General features: G+C 33.5%; 1 protein-coding gene across 1 annotated transcript in view; it reads right to left on the bottom strand.

Moving 5' to 3' along the window:
- Positions 1-15,700, bottom strand: part of LOC114540503 (pro-epidermal growth factor-like) — a 31,818-nt gene that overhangs the window by 5,821 nt on the left and 10,297 nt on the right. Inside the window, exons 6-8 of the mRNA XM_028560636.1 lie at positions 15,118-15,497; positions 14,488-14,607; positions 7,777-7,896 (exon numbers count right to left, since the gene is read on the bottom strand). Of these exons, the coding sequence (XP_028416437.1) occupies positions 7,777-7,896; positions 14,488-14,607; positions 15,118-15,497 (620 nt within the window). The remainder of the gene's footprint in view (positions 1-7,776; positions 7,897-14,487; positions 14,608-15,117; positions 15,498-15,700) is intronic.

Below are 15,700 nucleotides of genomic sequence, written 5' to 3'. Positions count from 1 at the left end.
GTGAACACATGTAAATGAAAAAAAAGGTAAAATTCTCTCTCCTTCCTTAATTTAGGTACGTTGGATCCAAGCGAAAGACTAATTCATGTTCTAATTATTCAACTATTAGAGCAAACAAGTAAATTAAACTATTCGTTTGGTCTAGATAGCTGTCGCGATAACAGCGGATAAATATCGCTCGCGTTCAGATTTGGCTTTGTGAAAGAAGATAGAAAAAAAATTGGAAATGGATATAACAAATAATTAGGATATGCGAATAATCTATTCTTACGATACCTGTACAGTTGTAACCATTGCCCTCATAGCCCATGATACAAGTACAATTATATGAACCATCAGTATTAGTGCAATTTGCATTTACATCACAAGGATTTGTTTGACATTCATTGATATCTAGAAATATATTACACATGACATTCGCAAGGATTACAATGAGTTTGATTTTTATAATCTGTAGAAATCTTTTTCTATACCTTTCCATCCCAAAAAAATAATATTTTATTAAATATCTATTAACGAGCTGAGTATATGGCATGGTCAACAATTGCAAATTAAAAAGAATCTAAAATCCTCTTTCCATCCTCAACTTAGGCATGCTGGAAAGAAAAGATTAAAACATGGGTGTATAAAACAACTGCTAGAGCAAACAATGAAATTGGAGTAATCGTGTGAGCTAGGTAGCTGTCGGGGTTACAGCGGATAAATACCGCTCGGGTTCAGACTTGCCTTTCAGAAAGAAAGCCGAAACAAAATAAATTTTGACCATGCATACAATAAAAACTTTTGAATATGCCGATATTCTATTTTCACGTTACCTGTACAGTTGTAACCATTGCCTTCATAGCCCATGTGACAAGTACAATTATATGAACCATCAGTATTAGTGCAATTTGCATTTACATCACAAGGATTTGTTTGACATTCATTGATATCTAGAAATATATTAAGGATGACGTTGGCGAGGACTACATTGACATTCAATTTTATCCTGCGTACAAAATTTTTGTATTTTTCCCGAACATAAAAAATATTAATACCAGCTGATTTAGCTGAGTATATGGCATGGGGAACAATTGTAAATGAAAAAAGAATGTAAAATTTTCTCTCCCTCCTTAACTTAGGCACGTTGGATCCAAGCGAATGACTATATCATGTTCTAATTGTTCAACTATTACAGCAAACAAGAAAATTATGTAAACTATTCGTGTCGTCTAGGAAGCTGTCGCGGAAACAGCGGATAAATATCGCTCGCGTTCAGATTTGGCTTTGCGAAAAAAAAACAGAAGAAAATAAATTTTGGCAATGGATATAACAAATATTTTGAATAAGAGAATAATCTATTTTTACGTTACTTGTACAGTTGTAACCATTGCCCTCATAGCCCATGTTACAAGTACAATTATATGAACCAGCAGTATTAGTGCAATTTGCATTTACATCACGAGGATTTGCTTGACATTCATTGATATTTAGAAATATATTACAGATGACATTCCCCAAAATAGAACATATCTATAACAATCTGACTTAGCTGAGTATATAGCATGGTGAACACATGTAAATGAAAAAAAAGGTAAAATTCTCTCTCCTTTCTTAATTTAGGTACGCTGGATCCAAGCGAAAGCCTAATTCATGTTCTAATTATTCAACTATTAGAGCAAACAAGTAAATTAAACTATTCCTTTAGTCTAGATAGCTGTCGCGGTAAAAGCGGACAAATATCGCTCGCGTTCAGATTTGGTTTTGTGAAAGAAAATAGAAAAAAAAATTGGAAATGGATATAACAAATAATTAGGATATGCAAATAATCTATTTTTACGATACCTGTACAGTTGTAACCATTGCCCTCATAGCCCATGTGACAAGTACAATTATATGAACCATCAGTATTAGTGCAATTTGCATTTACATCACAAGGATTTGTTTGACATTCACTGATATCTAGAAATATATTAAGGATGACGTTGGCGAGGACTACATTGAGATTCATTTTTATCCTGTGTACAAAATTTTTGTATTTTTCCCGAACATAAAAAATATTAATACCAGCTGATTTAGCTGAGTATATGCCATGGTGAACAATTGTAAATGAAAAAAGAATGTAAAATTCTTTCTCCTTCCTTAACTTAGGCACGTTGGATCAAAGCGAATGACTAATTCATGTTCTAATTGTTCAACTATTACAGCAAACAAGAAAATTATATAAACTATTCGTGTCGTCTAGGCAGCTGTCGCGGAAACAGCGGATAAATATCGCTCGCGTTCAGATTTGGCTTTGCGAAAAAAAAACAGAAGAAAATAAATTTTGGCAATGGATATAACAAATATTTTGAATAAGAGAATAATCTATTTTTACGTTACCTGTACAGTTGTAACCATTGCCCTCATAGCCCATGTGACAAGTACAATTATATGAACCATCAGTATTAGTGCAATTTGCATTCACATCACAAGGATTTGCTTGACATTCATTGATATCTAGAAATATATTACAGATGACATTCCCCAAAATAGAACATATTAATAACAATCTGACTTAGCTGAGTATATAGCATGGTGAACACATGTAAATGAAAAAAAAGGTAAAATTCTCTCTCCTTCCTTAATTTAGGTACGTTGGATCCAAGCGAAAGACTAATTCATGTTCTAATTATTCAACTAATAGAGCAAACAAGTAAATTAAACTATTCGTTTGGTCTAGATAGCTGTCGCGGTAACAGCGGATAAATATCGCTCGCGTTCAGATTTGGCTTTGCGAAAGAAAAACAAAAGAAAATAAATTTTGGCAGTGGATATAACAAATATTTTGAATAAGAGAATAATCTATTTTTACGTTACCTGTACAGTTGTAACCATTGCCCTCATAGCCCATGTGACAAGTACAATTATATGAACCATCAGTATTAGTGCAATTTGCATTCACATCACAAGGATTTGTTTGACATTCATTGATATCTAGAAATATATTAGACATGACATTCGCAAGGATTACAATGAGTTTGATTTTTAAAATCTCTACAAATCTTTTTCTATACCTTCCCTTCTCAAAAAAATACTATTTTATTAAATATCTATTAACATGCTGAGTATATGACATTGTCAACAATTGCAAATGAAAAAGAATCTAAAATCCTCTTTCCATCCTCAACTTAGGCATGCTGGAAAGAAAAGACTAATTCATGGGTGTATAAAACAACTGCTAGGGCAAACAATGAAATTAGAGTAATCGTGTGAGCTAGGTAGCTGTCGGGGTTACAGCGGATAAATACCGCTCGGGTTCAGACTTGGCTTTCCGAAAGAAAGCCAAAACAAAATAAATTTTCACCATGCATAAAATAAATACTTTTGAATATGCCGATATTCTATTTTTACGTTACCTGTACAGTTGTAACCATTGCCTTCATAGCCCGTGTTACAAGTACAATTATATGAACCATCAGTATTAGTGCAATTTGCATTTACATCACAAGGATTTTTTTGACATTCATTGATATCTAGAAATATATTAAGGATGACGTTGGCGAGGACTACATTGAGATTCATTTTTATCCTGTGTACAAAATTTTTGTATTTTTCCCGAACATAAAAAAAAATTAATACCAGCTGATTTAGCTGAGTATATGCCATGGTGAACAATTGTAAATGAAAAAAGAATGTAAAATTCTCTCTCCTTTCTTTATTTTAGGCACGTTGGATCAAAGCGAATGACTAATTCATGTTTTAATTGTTCAACTATTACAGCAAACAAGAAAATTATATAAACTATTCGTGTCGTCTAGGCAGCTGTCGCGGAAACAGCGGATAAATATCGCTCGCGTTCAGATTTGGCTTTGCGAAAGAAAAACAGAAGAAAATAAATTTTGGCAATGGATGTAACAAATATTTTGAATAAGAGAATAATCTATTTTTACGTTACCTCTACAGTTGTAACCATTGCCTTCATAGCCCATGTGACAAGTACAATTATATGAACTATCAGTATTAGTGCAATTTGCATTTACATCACAAGGATTTGTTTGACATTCATTGATATCTAGAAATATATTAGACATGACATTCGCAAGGATTACAATGAGTTTGATTTTTATAATCTGCACAAATCTTTTTCTATACCTTTCCTTCCCAAAAAAATACTATTTTATTAAATATCTATTAACATGCTGAGTATATGACATGGTCGACAATTGCAAATGTAAAAGAATCTAAAATCCTCTTTCCATCCTCAACTTAGGCATGCTGGAAAGAAAAGATTAATTCATGGGTGTATAAAACAACTGCTAGAGCAAACAATGAAATTAGAGTAATCGTGTGAGCTAGGTAGCTGTCGGGGTTACAGCGGATAAATACCGCTCGGGTTCAGACTTGGCTTTCTGAAAGAAAGCCGAAACAAAATAAATTTTGACCATGCATACAATAAATACTTTTGAATATGCCGATATTCTATTTTTACGTTACCTGTACAGTTGTAACCATTGCCTTCATAGCCCGTGTTACAAGTACAATTATATGAACCATCAGTATTAGTGCAATTTGCATTTACATCACAAGGATTTGTTTGACATTCATTGATATCTAGAAATATATTAAGGATGACGTTGGCGAGGACTACATTGAGATTCATTTTTATCCTGTGTACAAAATTTTTGTATTTTTCCCGAACATAAAAAATATTAATACCAGCTGATTTAGCTGAGTATATGGCATAGTGAACAATTGTAAGTGAAAAAAGAATGTAAAATTCTCTCTCCTTCCTTAACTTAGGCACGTTGGATCAAAGCGAATGACTAATTCATGTTCTAATTGTTCAACTATTACAGCAAACAAGAAAATTATATAAACTATTCGTGTCGTCTAGGCAGCTGTCGCGGAAACAACGGATAAATATCGCTCGCGTTCAGATTTGGCTTTGCGAAAGAAAAACAGAAGAAAATAAATTTTGGCAATGGATATAACAAATATTTTGAATAAGAGAATAATCTATTTTTACGTTACCTGTACAGTTGTAACCATTGCCCTCATAGCCCATGTGACAAGTACAATTATATGAACCATCAGTATTAGTGCAATTTGCATTCACATCACAAGGATTTGCTTGACATTCATTGATATCTAGAAATATATTACAGATGACATTCTTCAAAATAGAACATATTAATAACAATCTGACTTAGCTGAGTATATAGCATGGTGAACACATGTAAATGAAAAAAAAGGTAAAATTCTCTTTCCTTCCTTAACTTAGGTACGTTGGATCCAAGCGAAAGACTAATTCATGTTCTAACTAGAAATACATGCATGCAGCAACCCCTCGCTATTTCAAACCAAGTACACAATCTCCTGAGTTAACCTGACCTAAACTTATATTATGAAATGACACAAAACTCAAATCAGTCTTAAAGTTTCCATCATTCAATACAAAAATAATCACAAAGCTAGTGTAAACATTGCCCGTTCAATTTTGCTGCATTATACCATGCCAGCAATTAAGTAACGGTTTAAAATCGAAGTTTCAAACGATTAAAACAGTACAAAATCTTCACAGACAAAGAAAAAACTTCAAATGTTATTTTATTCTGTAATTGCAGTCAACGCCGGCGGCTAAAAGTTTCAGTATACTTTATAAATATAGTGTGTATTTTTGATACCAAAATTCAAATTACACTTTCAAAAACACTTTTTGAAGTTAAAGCAAAGGTGTAATAGCCCTTCACAGGTTTATGCGTTTGCAGAAAAAGCTTAAAATTTAACAAATGAACGGCATACAAAGCTGAAAAGTATACAAATACGGCTCATTCTTACCGCGAAACAAGTACGAGATAAACAAAGTAAACACGTACCCTTTGTCTTTGAAAATATTTATAAGCCTGCAGATTATGAATTATTCCTCTTACACGGCTTTGTTTAGACTGTATCCACGTTCATCTTTGCTATCTGTCATGCTTCATATATCTTGTTTCTTCTCGTTTTACTTTCTTTGCACAAAGTTTATGAAACGCTTTTACAAAAATGTGTACGAAATGACAGTTAAATTGCTGACGTTCTCATTGAATTACAAACTTTCTGTCTTAGCCAATCAGAACGTTCGTTGATTACCAGTCTACACTCGTTCGCATTTCACGCATGCGCACAAGTACCATGACCATTGAACGTCCACGGTCCACGGTCCACGACATAGAATTTGAGCAACTTTGGATTCCGATATGTTCTGTCACAATACCCGGGTGTAATAAATCTCCCAGCGGAATTAGTACCCTCGCACGGCGCTTCGCGCCGGCTCGGGGATTATTCAACTATTAGAGCAAACAAGTAAATTAAACTATTCGTTTGGTCTAGATAGCTGTAATAGAAAAAAAATTGGAAATGGATATAAGAAATAATTAGGATATGCGAATAATCTATTTTTACGATACCTGTACAGTTGTAACCATTGCCCTCATAGCCCATGTTACAAGTACAATTATATGAACTATCAGTATTAGTGCAATTTGCATTTACATCACAAGGATTTGTTTGACATTCATTGATATCTAGAAAATTAATATATTATAGATGACATTCGAAAGGATTTCATTGAGTTTGAATTTGATAATCTGTAGAAATCTTTTTCAATACTTTTTCCCAAAACAAAAATATTTCATGATATAATTATTAACAATCTGACTTAGCTGAGTATATAACATTGTGAACAATTGTAAATAAAAAAGAATGTAAAACTCTCTCTCCTTCCTCAACTTAATTAGGCACGTTAGATCCAAGCCAAAGACTAATTATTCAATTTCTAATTATTCAACTATTAGAGCAAACAAGGAAATTAAACTAATCGTGTGAGCAAGATAGCCGTCATGGAAACAACAGTAGAAATTTCGCTTGCGATCAGAACATGGATTAGCGATAGAAACAAAGAGAAAAATAAAATTTGACTGTGGATATAACAGTTAATTTGTTTATGCATATATTCTGTGTTCACCTCACCTGTACAGTTGTAACCATTGCCTTCATAGCCCATGTTGCAAGTACAATTATATGAACCATCAGTATTAGAACAATTTGCATTTACATCACAAGCATTTGGTTGACATTCATTGATATCTAGAAATATATTAATTCAGAGATGATATTCGCAAGGATTGAGTTTGATTTTGATAAATTGTAGAAATCTTTTGCAATAGTTTTCCTCAAAACAAAAATATTTTATTGAATAACTATTAACAAGCTGAGTATATGAAATGGTGAACAATTGCAAATTAAAAAGAATCTAAAAAGTAAAATCAGGCATGCTGGAAGGAAAAGATTAATTCATGGGTATATGCATGTATTATAATACAACTACTAGAGCAAACAAGGAAACTAGAGAGTAATCGTGTGATCTAAGTAGCCGTTAGTAAAACAGCGGATGAATATCTCTCGAATTTGATTTTAATAATCAGTGTTATTGCACGTAGCATTGGAATGACATGGGAGAGATGTTAGGCATTCGTCAACATCTGAAATGATATTTTCAGCATTGTTACTTTTCCATTTCCTCCTTTTCATTCAACACTTGGTAGAAATATTATTTGCGTTGTCTTACCCGTGCAGTTGAATCCATCTCCAGTATATCCAGAATCACATGTGCAAATATAAGATCCATCTGTGTTATTGCACGTAGCATTGGAATGACATGGGGGAGATATTACGCATTCGTCAACATCTGAAATGGCATTTTTAGCATTTTTGCTTTTCCATTTCCTCTTTTTTACTCAACACTTCTAAGAAATATTATTTGCGTTGTCTTACCCGTGCAGTTGAATCCATTTCCAGTATATCCAGAATTACATGTGCAAATATAAGATCCATCTGTGTTATTGCACGTAGCATTGGAATGACATGGGGGAGATGTCACGCATTCGTCAATATCTGAAATGGTATTTTTACCATTGTTACCTTTCCATTTCCTCTATTTTACTCAACACTTGGTAGAAATATTATTTGCGTTGTCTTACCCGTGCAGTTGAATCCATCTCCAGTATACCCAGAATCACATGTGCAAATATAAGATCCATCTGTGTTATTGCACGTAGCATTGGAATGACATGGGGGATATGTTACGCATTCGTCAACATCTGAAATGACAGTGGCAAAATTTTTATTTTTCCATGTATTTTTTTTTTACCAAAAACATGTTAAAAATCAAACATTATCTCCGTTGTCTCACCCGTGCAGTTGAACCCGTCTCCTGTATATCCAGAATAACATGTACAAATATAAGATCCATCTGTGTTATTGCACATAGCATTGGAATGACATGGGGGAGATGTTAGGCATTCGTCAACATCTGAAATGGCATTTTTAGCATTGTTACTTTTCCATTTCCTCTTTTTCACTCAACACTTGGTAGAAATATTATTTGCGTTGTCTTACCCGTACAGTTGAATCCATCTCCAGTATACCCAGAATCACATGTGCAAATATAAGATCCATCTGTGTTATTGCACGTAGCATTGGAATGACATGGGGGAGATGTTACGCATTCGTCAACATCTGAAATGACAGTGGCAAAATTTTTATTTTTCCATGTATTTTTTTTTTACCAAAAAGATGTTAAAAATTAAACATTATCTCCGTTGTCTCACCCGTGCAATTGAACCCGTCTCCTGTATATCCAGAATAACATGTACAAATATAAGATCCATCTGTGTTATTGCACATAGCATTGGAATGACATGGGGGAGATGTTAGGCATTCGTCAACATCTGAAATGGCATTTTTAGCATTGTTACTTTTCCATTTCCTCTTTTTCACTCAACACTTGGCAGAAATATTATTTGCGTTGTCTTACCCGTACAGTTGAATCCATCTCCAGTATATCCAGAATTACATGTGCAAATATAAGATCCATCTGTGTTATTGCACGTAGCATTGGAATGACATGGGGGAGATGTTACGCATTTGTCAACATCTGAAATGACATTTTTACCATTGTTACTTCTCCATTTCCTCTTTTTTACTCAACATTTGGCAGAAATATTATTTGCGTTGTCTTACCCGTGAAGTTTAATCCATCTCCAGTATATCCAGAATCACATGTGCAAATATAAGATCCATCTGTGTTATTGCACGTAGCATTGGAATGACACGGGGGAGATGTTACGCATTCGTCAACATCTGAAATGACAATGGCAAAATTTTTATTTTTCCATGTTTTATTTTTTACCAAAAACATGTTAAAAAATAAACATTATCTCCGTTGTCTTACCCGTGCAGTTGAACCGGTCTCCTGTATATCCAGAATAACATGTACAAATATAAGATCCATCTGTGTTATTGCACGTAGCATTGGAATGACATGGGGCAGATGTTAGGCATACGTCAATATCTGAAATGACAGTTCAGCATTTTCATTTTTCATTTGCTATTTTTAACTAAAAAGTATTTTTAAAATATTATTTTATATGACAGAAAAGCCATATAATATAACCTGTTGTACAGAAATTGATGTCATCTAAATTGTCAAGCAAGTCCGTTAGATTACGATTAACCACTCGTCTTAAGGTAGCAATGGAAAAGTAGTTTGTTTTCATTCAGGAACAGCTTTTAGAATTTAGATGTTTATATCTTGATCACTTCACTCATGAAAATGCTCTAACCACAAGTTCCGTAATACGTCGGTGCAATTTTATTTAAATAATCCTATGTATACTGCAAAAAATGCATTTTCTCATTTGAGTAAATGTTACTCACTTTTTGAGTAATTGTACCGATTACTCAATAATTTGAGTAAATTTTACTCCTCATTCGGTAAAGAGAAACTTTACTCTCTCTTGCGAGTAAACGAAAATTCAAAATGTTGAGTAAAGTGTTAGAGTAATTTTTACTCCAATTTTTGCGCACTCTTTACTCAACTATGAGTAAATTGATGAGTAAAATTTACTCAAGCTAACGCAGGAGATTTAAATACTCACAAATTTGAGTAAATGTAAAGTTTTACTCTTTTCCTGAGTAAACGCAGCATTTACTCAAATCATGAGTAAATACAACGTGTAAATACAACTCAAAATTTTGAGTAAATACAACGTGTATCAGTTACTAAAAAAAACACGTATTCTTTACTCAAAAAAAGAGTAAACTTTACTTTTACTACAAAACTATGCCGGCCACATATATCTTTCCAGTATTTGGGGCTTATTTTGACGGCTAAGTTATTAACAAGGCCAAGAACATTATTGGTTCATATATTAATATCACATAATACCACAAATTAAATATATACAATATATATATTATAATGAGCCAATCATGTTTTGCGTTTCCTTCGGTATGCTAATACAAGCGTACGGATATAATTAATTATAATGCGCCAATCATGTTTTGCGTTTTCTTTGGAGGTAAATGCTAATACAAGCGGACGGATATAATTAATTATAATGAGCCAATCATGTTTTGCGTTTCCTTTGGCGCGACGATTCAAATGACTCCAATTTCATTGTCAGTTTCAAATCACCGTGAGCTTCAACGTGCGGTAAAAGCTTGTCTTTGTGTCTTGGTATATTCAAATATTTCTTTGCTCTATAATTCCGCTGAACTGAGAAAAAATGTTCACAGTGGAGGACGTTCACTCATGGCTTATTGCAGTTGGCTTTGGCGAGTATTGCCAGACGTTTAAGGTATGTTTTTGAGCTTGTTGTTAGCGGAAGATGTGGCGCGCAAATACTCTGTAATTTACTCTTGTTGTCAAATCCAAAGTACAATCGCGCACAAAATGTAGATATTTCAAATTTCATCACTATATAAAAGATAGCATATGCATACACTACCTTTAATTGTAAATCCCCGAAAAATCGCCGTGACATTGGCGGGATTTAGCCTTTAGGGGCATTGCATATAGATACGGCAGAACGTCGATGTTGGACACCATTGTTTAATGGTTTATATGAGAATTTCGAGTGCGGCTTATTTGGGGCAAACTCTGGAGCCTTGTCTTATTTTCGCTCGTATAAATGGCCCTTATGCTTATATGAAACTTAGGCAGCTTATATACTGTTTATATACTGTAAAAATGATATTTTGATTGTAAGCAGTCTCCTTGTTTGATCTTGCATGAATTTGTATTGAATAATTCATATCAAAAATTCAATTTCAATTGAGAGGCCACTAAAAATTGTGTTCAGTTAATAATATAAAATTATGTATTTTGGAGCACTAATAGTAATTTACTTATGGTTTTCAAAACACCAATTCACAAAAGATTATTTATACCTTTGACCAATAGATCATTCAAGTAATCAGGTTGCACATAAAGTGTCAGTTATATATATATTGGCTTCATGAAAGGTCTTATACATAGAACCTATTACTTTATTTACTTAATGACCTCAGAACAAAGGTCTCACAGCAAGTATAATATATTGATTTTTTGAGCACACATGCTCTTAGATATGTAATAGCTTTGGTCTTTCATTTTCATTGGACAACATAAGCAATAAAGGTATATAAAAAGAGCATCAAACATCAGAGTCAAATTACTGTCACATTTAAAGGTAAAAATAATTTTACTAAAAATTGTGTTTGGCAAATTATGAATTAAGTGACATTGCAGTTTATTGTTTTGAATATTGGCCCTGGCATTGCTGTTTAACAGCTTTTGTGTAAGGTGGCTTAGACCGCCTTTAACCATCAGCTCACTTGGGCAGCACATCTTGTGTTGCCCATCAGTGAGAATTGCAAAGACAATATTCAAGACATGTATACATTTATGTTGATGCAGTTCTGCTGCTGTGTAAGGTGGATTCCGCCTTTTACCAGTACCTCTTTTGAGTGGCTTGTCCGCTCATGAAAGAGGAGATATATAAATGAATACACTCTGTAATGTAATTTAATACAAGGTTTTCTTTTAGACTGAGGTGAAATGACAGTTTTATATGGGGCTTATACATATTTTTTATCAAATTTGTATTTAATTAATAATTTAACTAAAAATTGTGTTTGGCAAATTAGGAGTTAAAGTGACATTGCAGTTTATTGTTTTGAATATTGGCCCTGGCATTGCTGTTTTACAGCTTTTGTGTAAGGTGGCTTAGACCGCCTTTAACCATCAGCTCACTTGGGCAGCACATTTGTATTGCCCATCAGTGAGAATTGCAAAGACAATATTCAAGACATGTATACATTTATGTTGATGCAGTTCTGCTGCTGTGTAAGGTGGATTCCGCCTTTTACCAGTACCTCTTTTGAGTGGCTTGTCCGCTCATGAAAGAGGAGATATATAAATGAATACACTCTGTAATGTAATTTAATACAAGGTTTTCTTTTAGACTAAGGTGAAATGACAGTTTTATATGGGGCTTATACATATTTTTTATCAAATTTGTATTTAATTGCACAAAAAATTCAGCAACTAACACTCAACAGTACTAAACATCTTATAAAATACAAGATTACATTTAAGTAATATATTTATCTTTTTTACATGACACTTACTCTTTGATATGTGATATGGTCTAATGTGTTTGAGAGAACACAAGCTGCACCATCGCAAAAAAAACATGTGGCAAAATGAAAACTATAACTTGTTTTATTATTTATGACTAAATAGGTTACGTACCATGCTAAATGATTTAACTAAAAGTTGTGTTACTCAATATAAGTTGGACAGAGACATCGGCGATGAATGATAAAGAAATGGCGAGTTCACTAAGTAAGATCAAATACATGTCTTCTCCGAATCAAAAGAGAGAAAAAAGACAGGAAGAAGACAAAGAAAACAAGAAAAAGAACGAAGAAAAAAGTGACTTAATTGGTACTGTTTTTTGAGGCGAGTTTCTTTTTACTTGTGTCATTAACATTATAGGCCAGGCTTGATCCTGGCTGCTAAGTAACAAAGCAATTACGAGGTCTTTATTTGCCTTACCGAGTACAGTACCCATTTGAGACAAACACCAGGGCGTTGGGTGAAAGGTTGCTTAACGCTCAAGTCTTCTGTCAATATAAGTCTATCTGAACGATATTTTATCTATCTTTTCTATAGGACGGAAGTTTCGAGAATGCAGCAAAAGAATGTTATGCAAGCGGTAAAGCTTCATTTTGCAAACAAGAACAATTATACATTATACATAGCAAAGTCTCTAGGTTATCTTTCTTCATTTTTACCGAAATGTACGTTATTTGCAAAATAAAATTTGTCCTCCAGATGCCAACTGTGACATCATGAGTTTTGCATTAATGACTGCATGTCATTTTACTATATTATTGACAATGTATATACCACTTTAACGAAACTTAAGGTTGTGATTGATTGTATATTCTGATTGTGTAACTGCGATTCGTGTGCTGCAAAATAGCAGGCCTGTTGTAAATTAATTTTTAAAATAGACAATTTCATTGAACAAGTTGTTTGTGTGCATTTTTTGTCTCGATCTACATTATTATGTAGTGCGGTGTATTCTTGTTATTCTCCTTGTTTCAAGTTTTCACTTTTTTTTTACTCAGAATTGCGAGTAGCTGTCATCACAGTAGCTGAGCAATTTGGAAATCCAATTGGAAGTCAAATTACGCAAACGTTCGAGTAGCTTTACTCGTCTTTTGAGTAATTCCCGCGTTTACTCAAAATAAGGAGTCACTGTGGAAGCAATTTGTCCGAGTAACTGGTACTCGTTTTTTGAGTAGAAACTACTCTTATACTCGGGTAAATTTACCGAAATAATGAGTAGTTTCTACTCAAAAAATGAGTTCTAGTTACTCAAACAAATTGCTTCCACAGTGACTCCTTATTTTAAGTAAACGAGCGAATTACTCAAAATTGCGAGTATTTAACTGGGTTTACTCATTTAATGAGTAAATAAGGGTACACAGCTTTTGAGTACTTTGTACTCTTTTATTTGAGTAATATTTACTCAAAACAAGCGAGTAATTTTTACTCAAATATTTTGAGTATGTTTTACTCAGTATAATGTGTCACTGTGGAAGCAACATTTTACTCAATAATTTGAGTACAATTTACTCAGGATTTTTTGCAGTATATAATTACTTCTCTTGTTTGCAAGTATTTACGGAACCAACAATTATCTTATTTTTTTATTGTGTTCTACTTGAACTTTGTGAAAAATATTATCTCCGTTGTATAACCTGTGCAGTTAAACCCGTCTCCTGTATATCCAGAATTACATGTGCAAATATAAGATCCATCTGTGTTATTGCACGTAGCACTGGAATGACATGGGGGAGATGTTACGCATTCGTCAACATCTGAAATGACAGTTCAACATTTTCATTTTTCATTGGAATGAGATGGGGGAAGATGCGAACGGACATATTTAAATTAAAAAAAAGTTTTTATTTATTTTGACTTTTAAAAAGACTATTGCATTAGCCATATGCTGCACTACCCATTAGCTGCGCATGGTGATCGTAATGAAAATTTCGTTATCCCAATTTTAAGTTTCACAACGTTCTGGCTTGTACTCCTTTGTCTTTGTTTTGTTGTTTCTCAAATTGCACAAAATCTCTGCGTACCTTCACAATTAGTTCCTATCCCAGTATAGCCTTCCTTGCATGTGCAGAAATAACTTCCTGGTGTGTTTGTACACGTTGCATTATCATGACAATAACCGCCAATACAACATTCATCCAAATCTGAAAAAATAAGTAGTGAGGTGCGTCAATCAAGAATTTATTCTTCCTTCTAAACTTGTTTAGGATCGAGTTACGGATTTTTATTTGGATCATAAAAGCCTTAAACACTTTCAAAAACACTTACTCAAAATTCTTTTTCAATATTTGCACATCAAAATACAATACTTGGCCGAGTTGAGGTAGAAAATTATAATTATTTAAGTAAAAAAGAAATGTTAATTATTTCTTATCCTAAGAAAGCTAATTCTCTAATTTTTACATATTAAGCTAGCTAGGCAACATGTTAAAATATTATGTACTTTATTCTAAATTGGTGCTTTATATTTAGCGGCAAATAAAGTTCAATTGCTGATGAGCCTTGTTTACACTACGCTCGATTTATTGGCACGACACATGCAGCACGGATATAAATGGGTACCCGTGAACTCATTTCATCCGTGCTCGCGGCATTTTAAGCCTTTTCGCGGTGATTATTTTCATGAATGCAGTTTTTTTTTACGTTTCACTCACCTTCAACAACAGTTATTTCTTGTGGTGAATCACTGAGGAAAAATGAATATTGTAAAGTAGCAGTGCGTCTGTCAAACACATCTATACGTTTCCTTGTGCTATCCATTACATAGAAATTATCTTTCCCTATTGCAACGTTTACTGAACTTGTTGTACCAGGGTAGAACTTGACTTCAGACGTTGAACCATTGAAATATGTTTTCATAAGAGAATAACTATCACTAGCATCGATATAATCAATCCAATAAATAACTTCATACTGAGGATCAACTGTCAGGTATTTTGGTGATGTGTCATTATGGTAAACAATCTCATTTGTGTCTTTGTCGAGAAAATAGCGAACAATGTCTCCTCTGGTGGAGTCAGCCAATACAAGGGAACTAAAAAGAGAGACATTAATCCAAATTTGAAAGTTATGGTAAAAGGCATGCAAATACTAGCCATGTGATTATGATAATCACAGTATTTCTTTCTTTTTATTAAAGTATGTTAGTAAGTTATGGAATTATAGGTAAGCCTATCGCATGAGTTATAGAGCGATTCACTGAACAATATATTCATACAGGACAGTGGTTAATACACT

This window comes from Dendronephthya gigantea, unplaced genomic scaffold (genome assembly GCF_004324835.1).
Source record: "Dendronephthya gigantea isolate DGI-Jeju-01 unplaced genomic scaffold, DenGig_1.0 000237F, whole genome shotgun sequence".
In the NCBI taxonomy this organism is placed as follows: domain Eukaryota; kingdom Metazoa; phylum Cnidaria; class Anthozoa; order Malacalcyonacea; family Nephtheidae; genus Dendronephthya; species Dendronephthya gigantea.
This window is presented reverse-complemented; position numbering and strand designations above follow the sequence as displayed.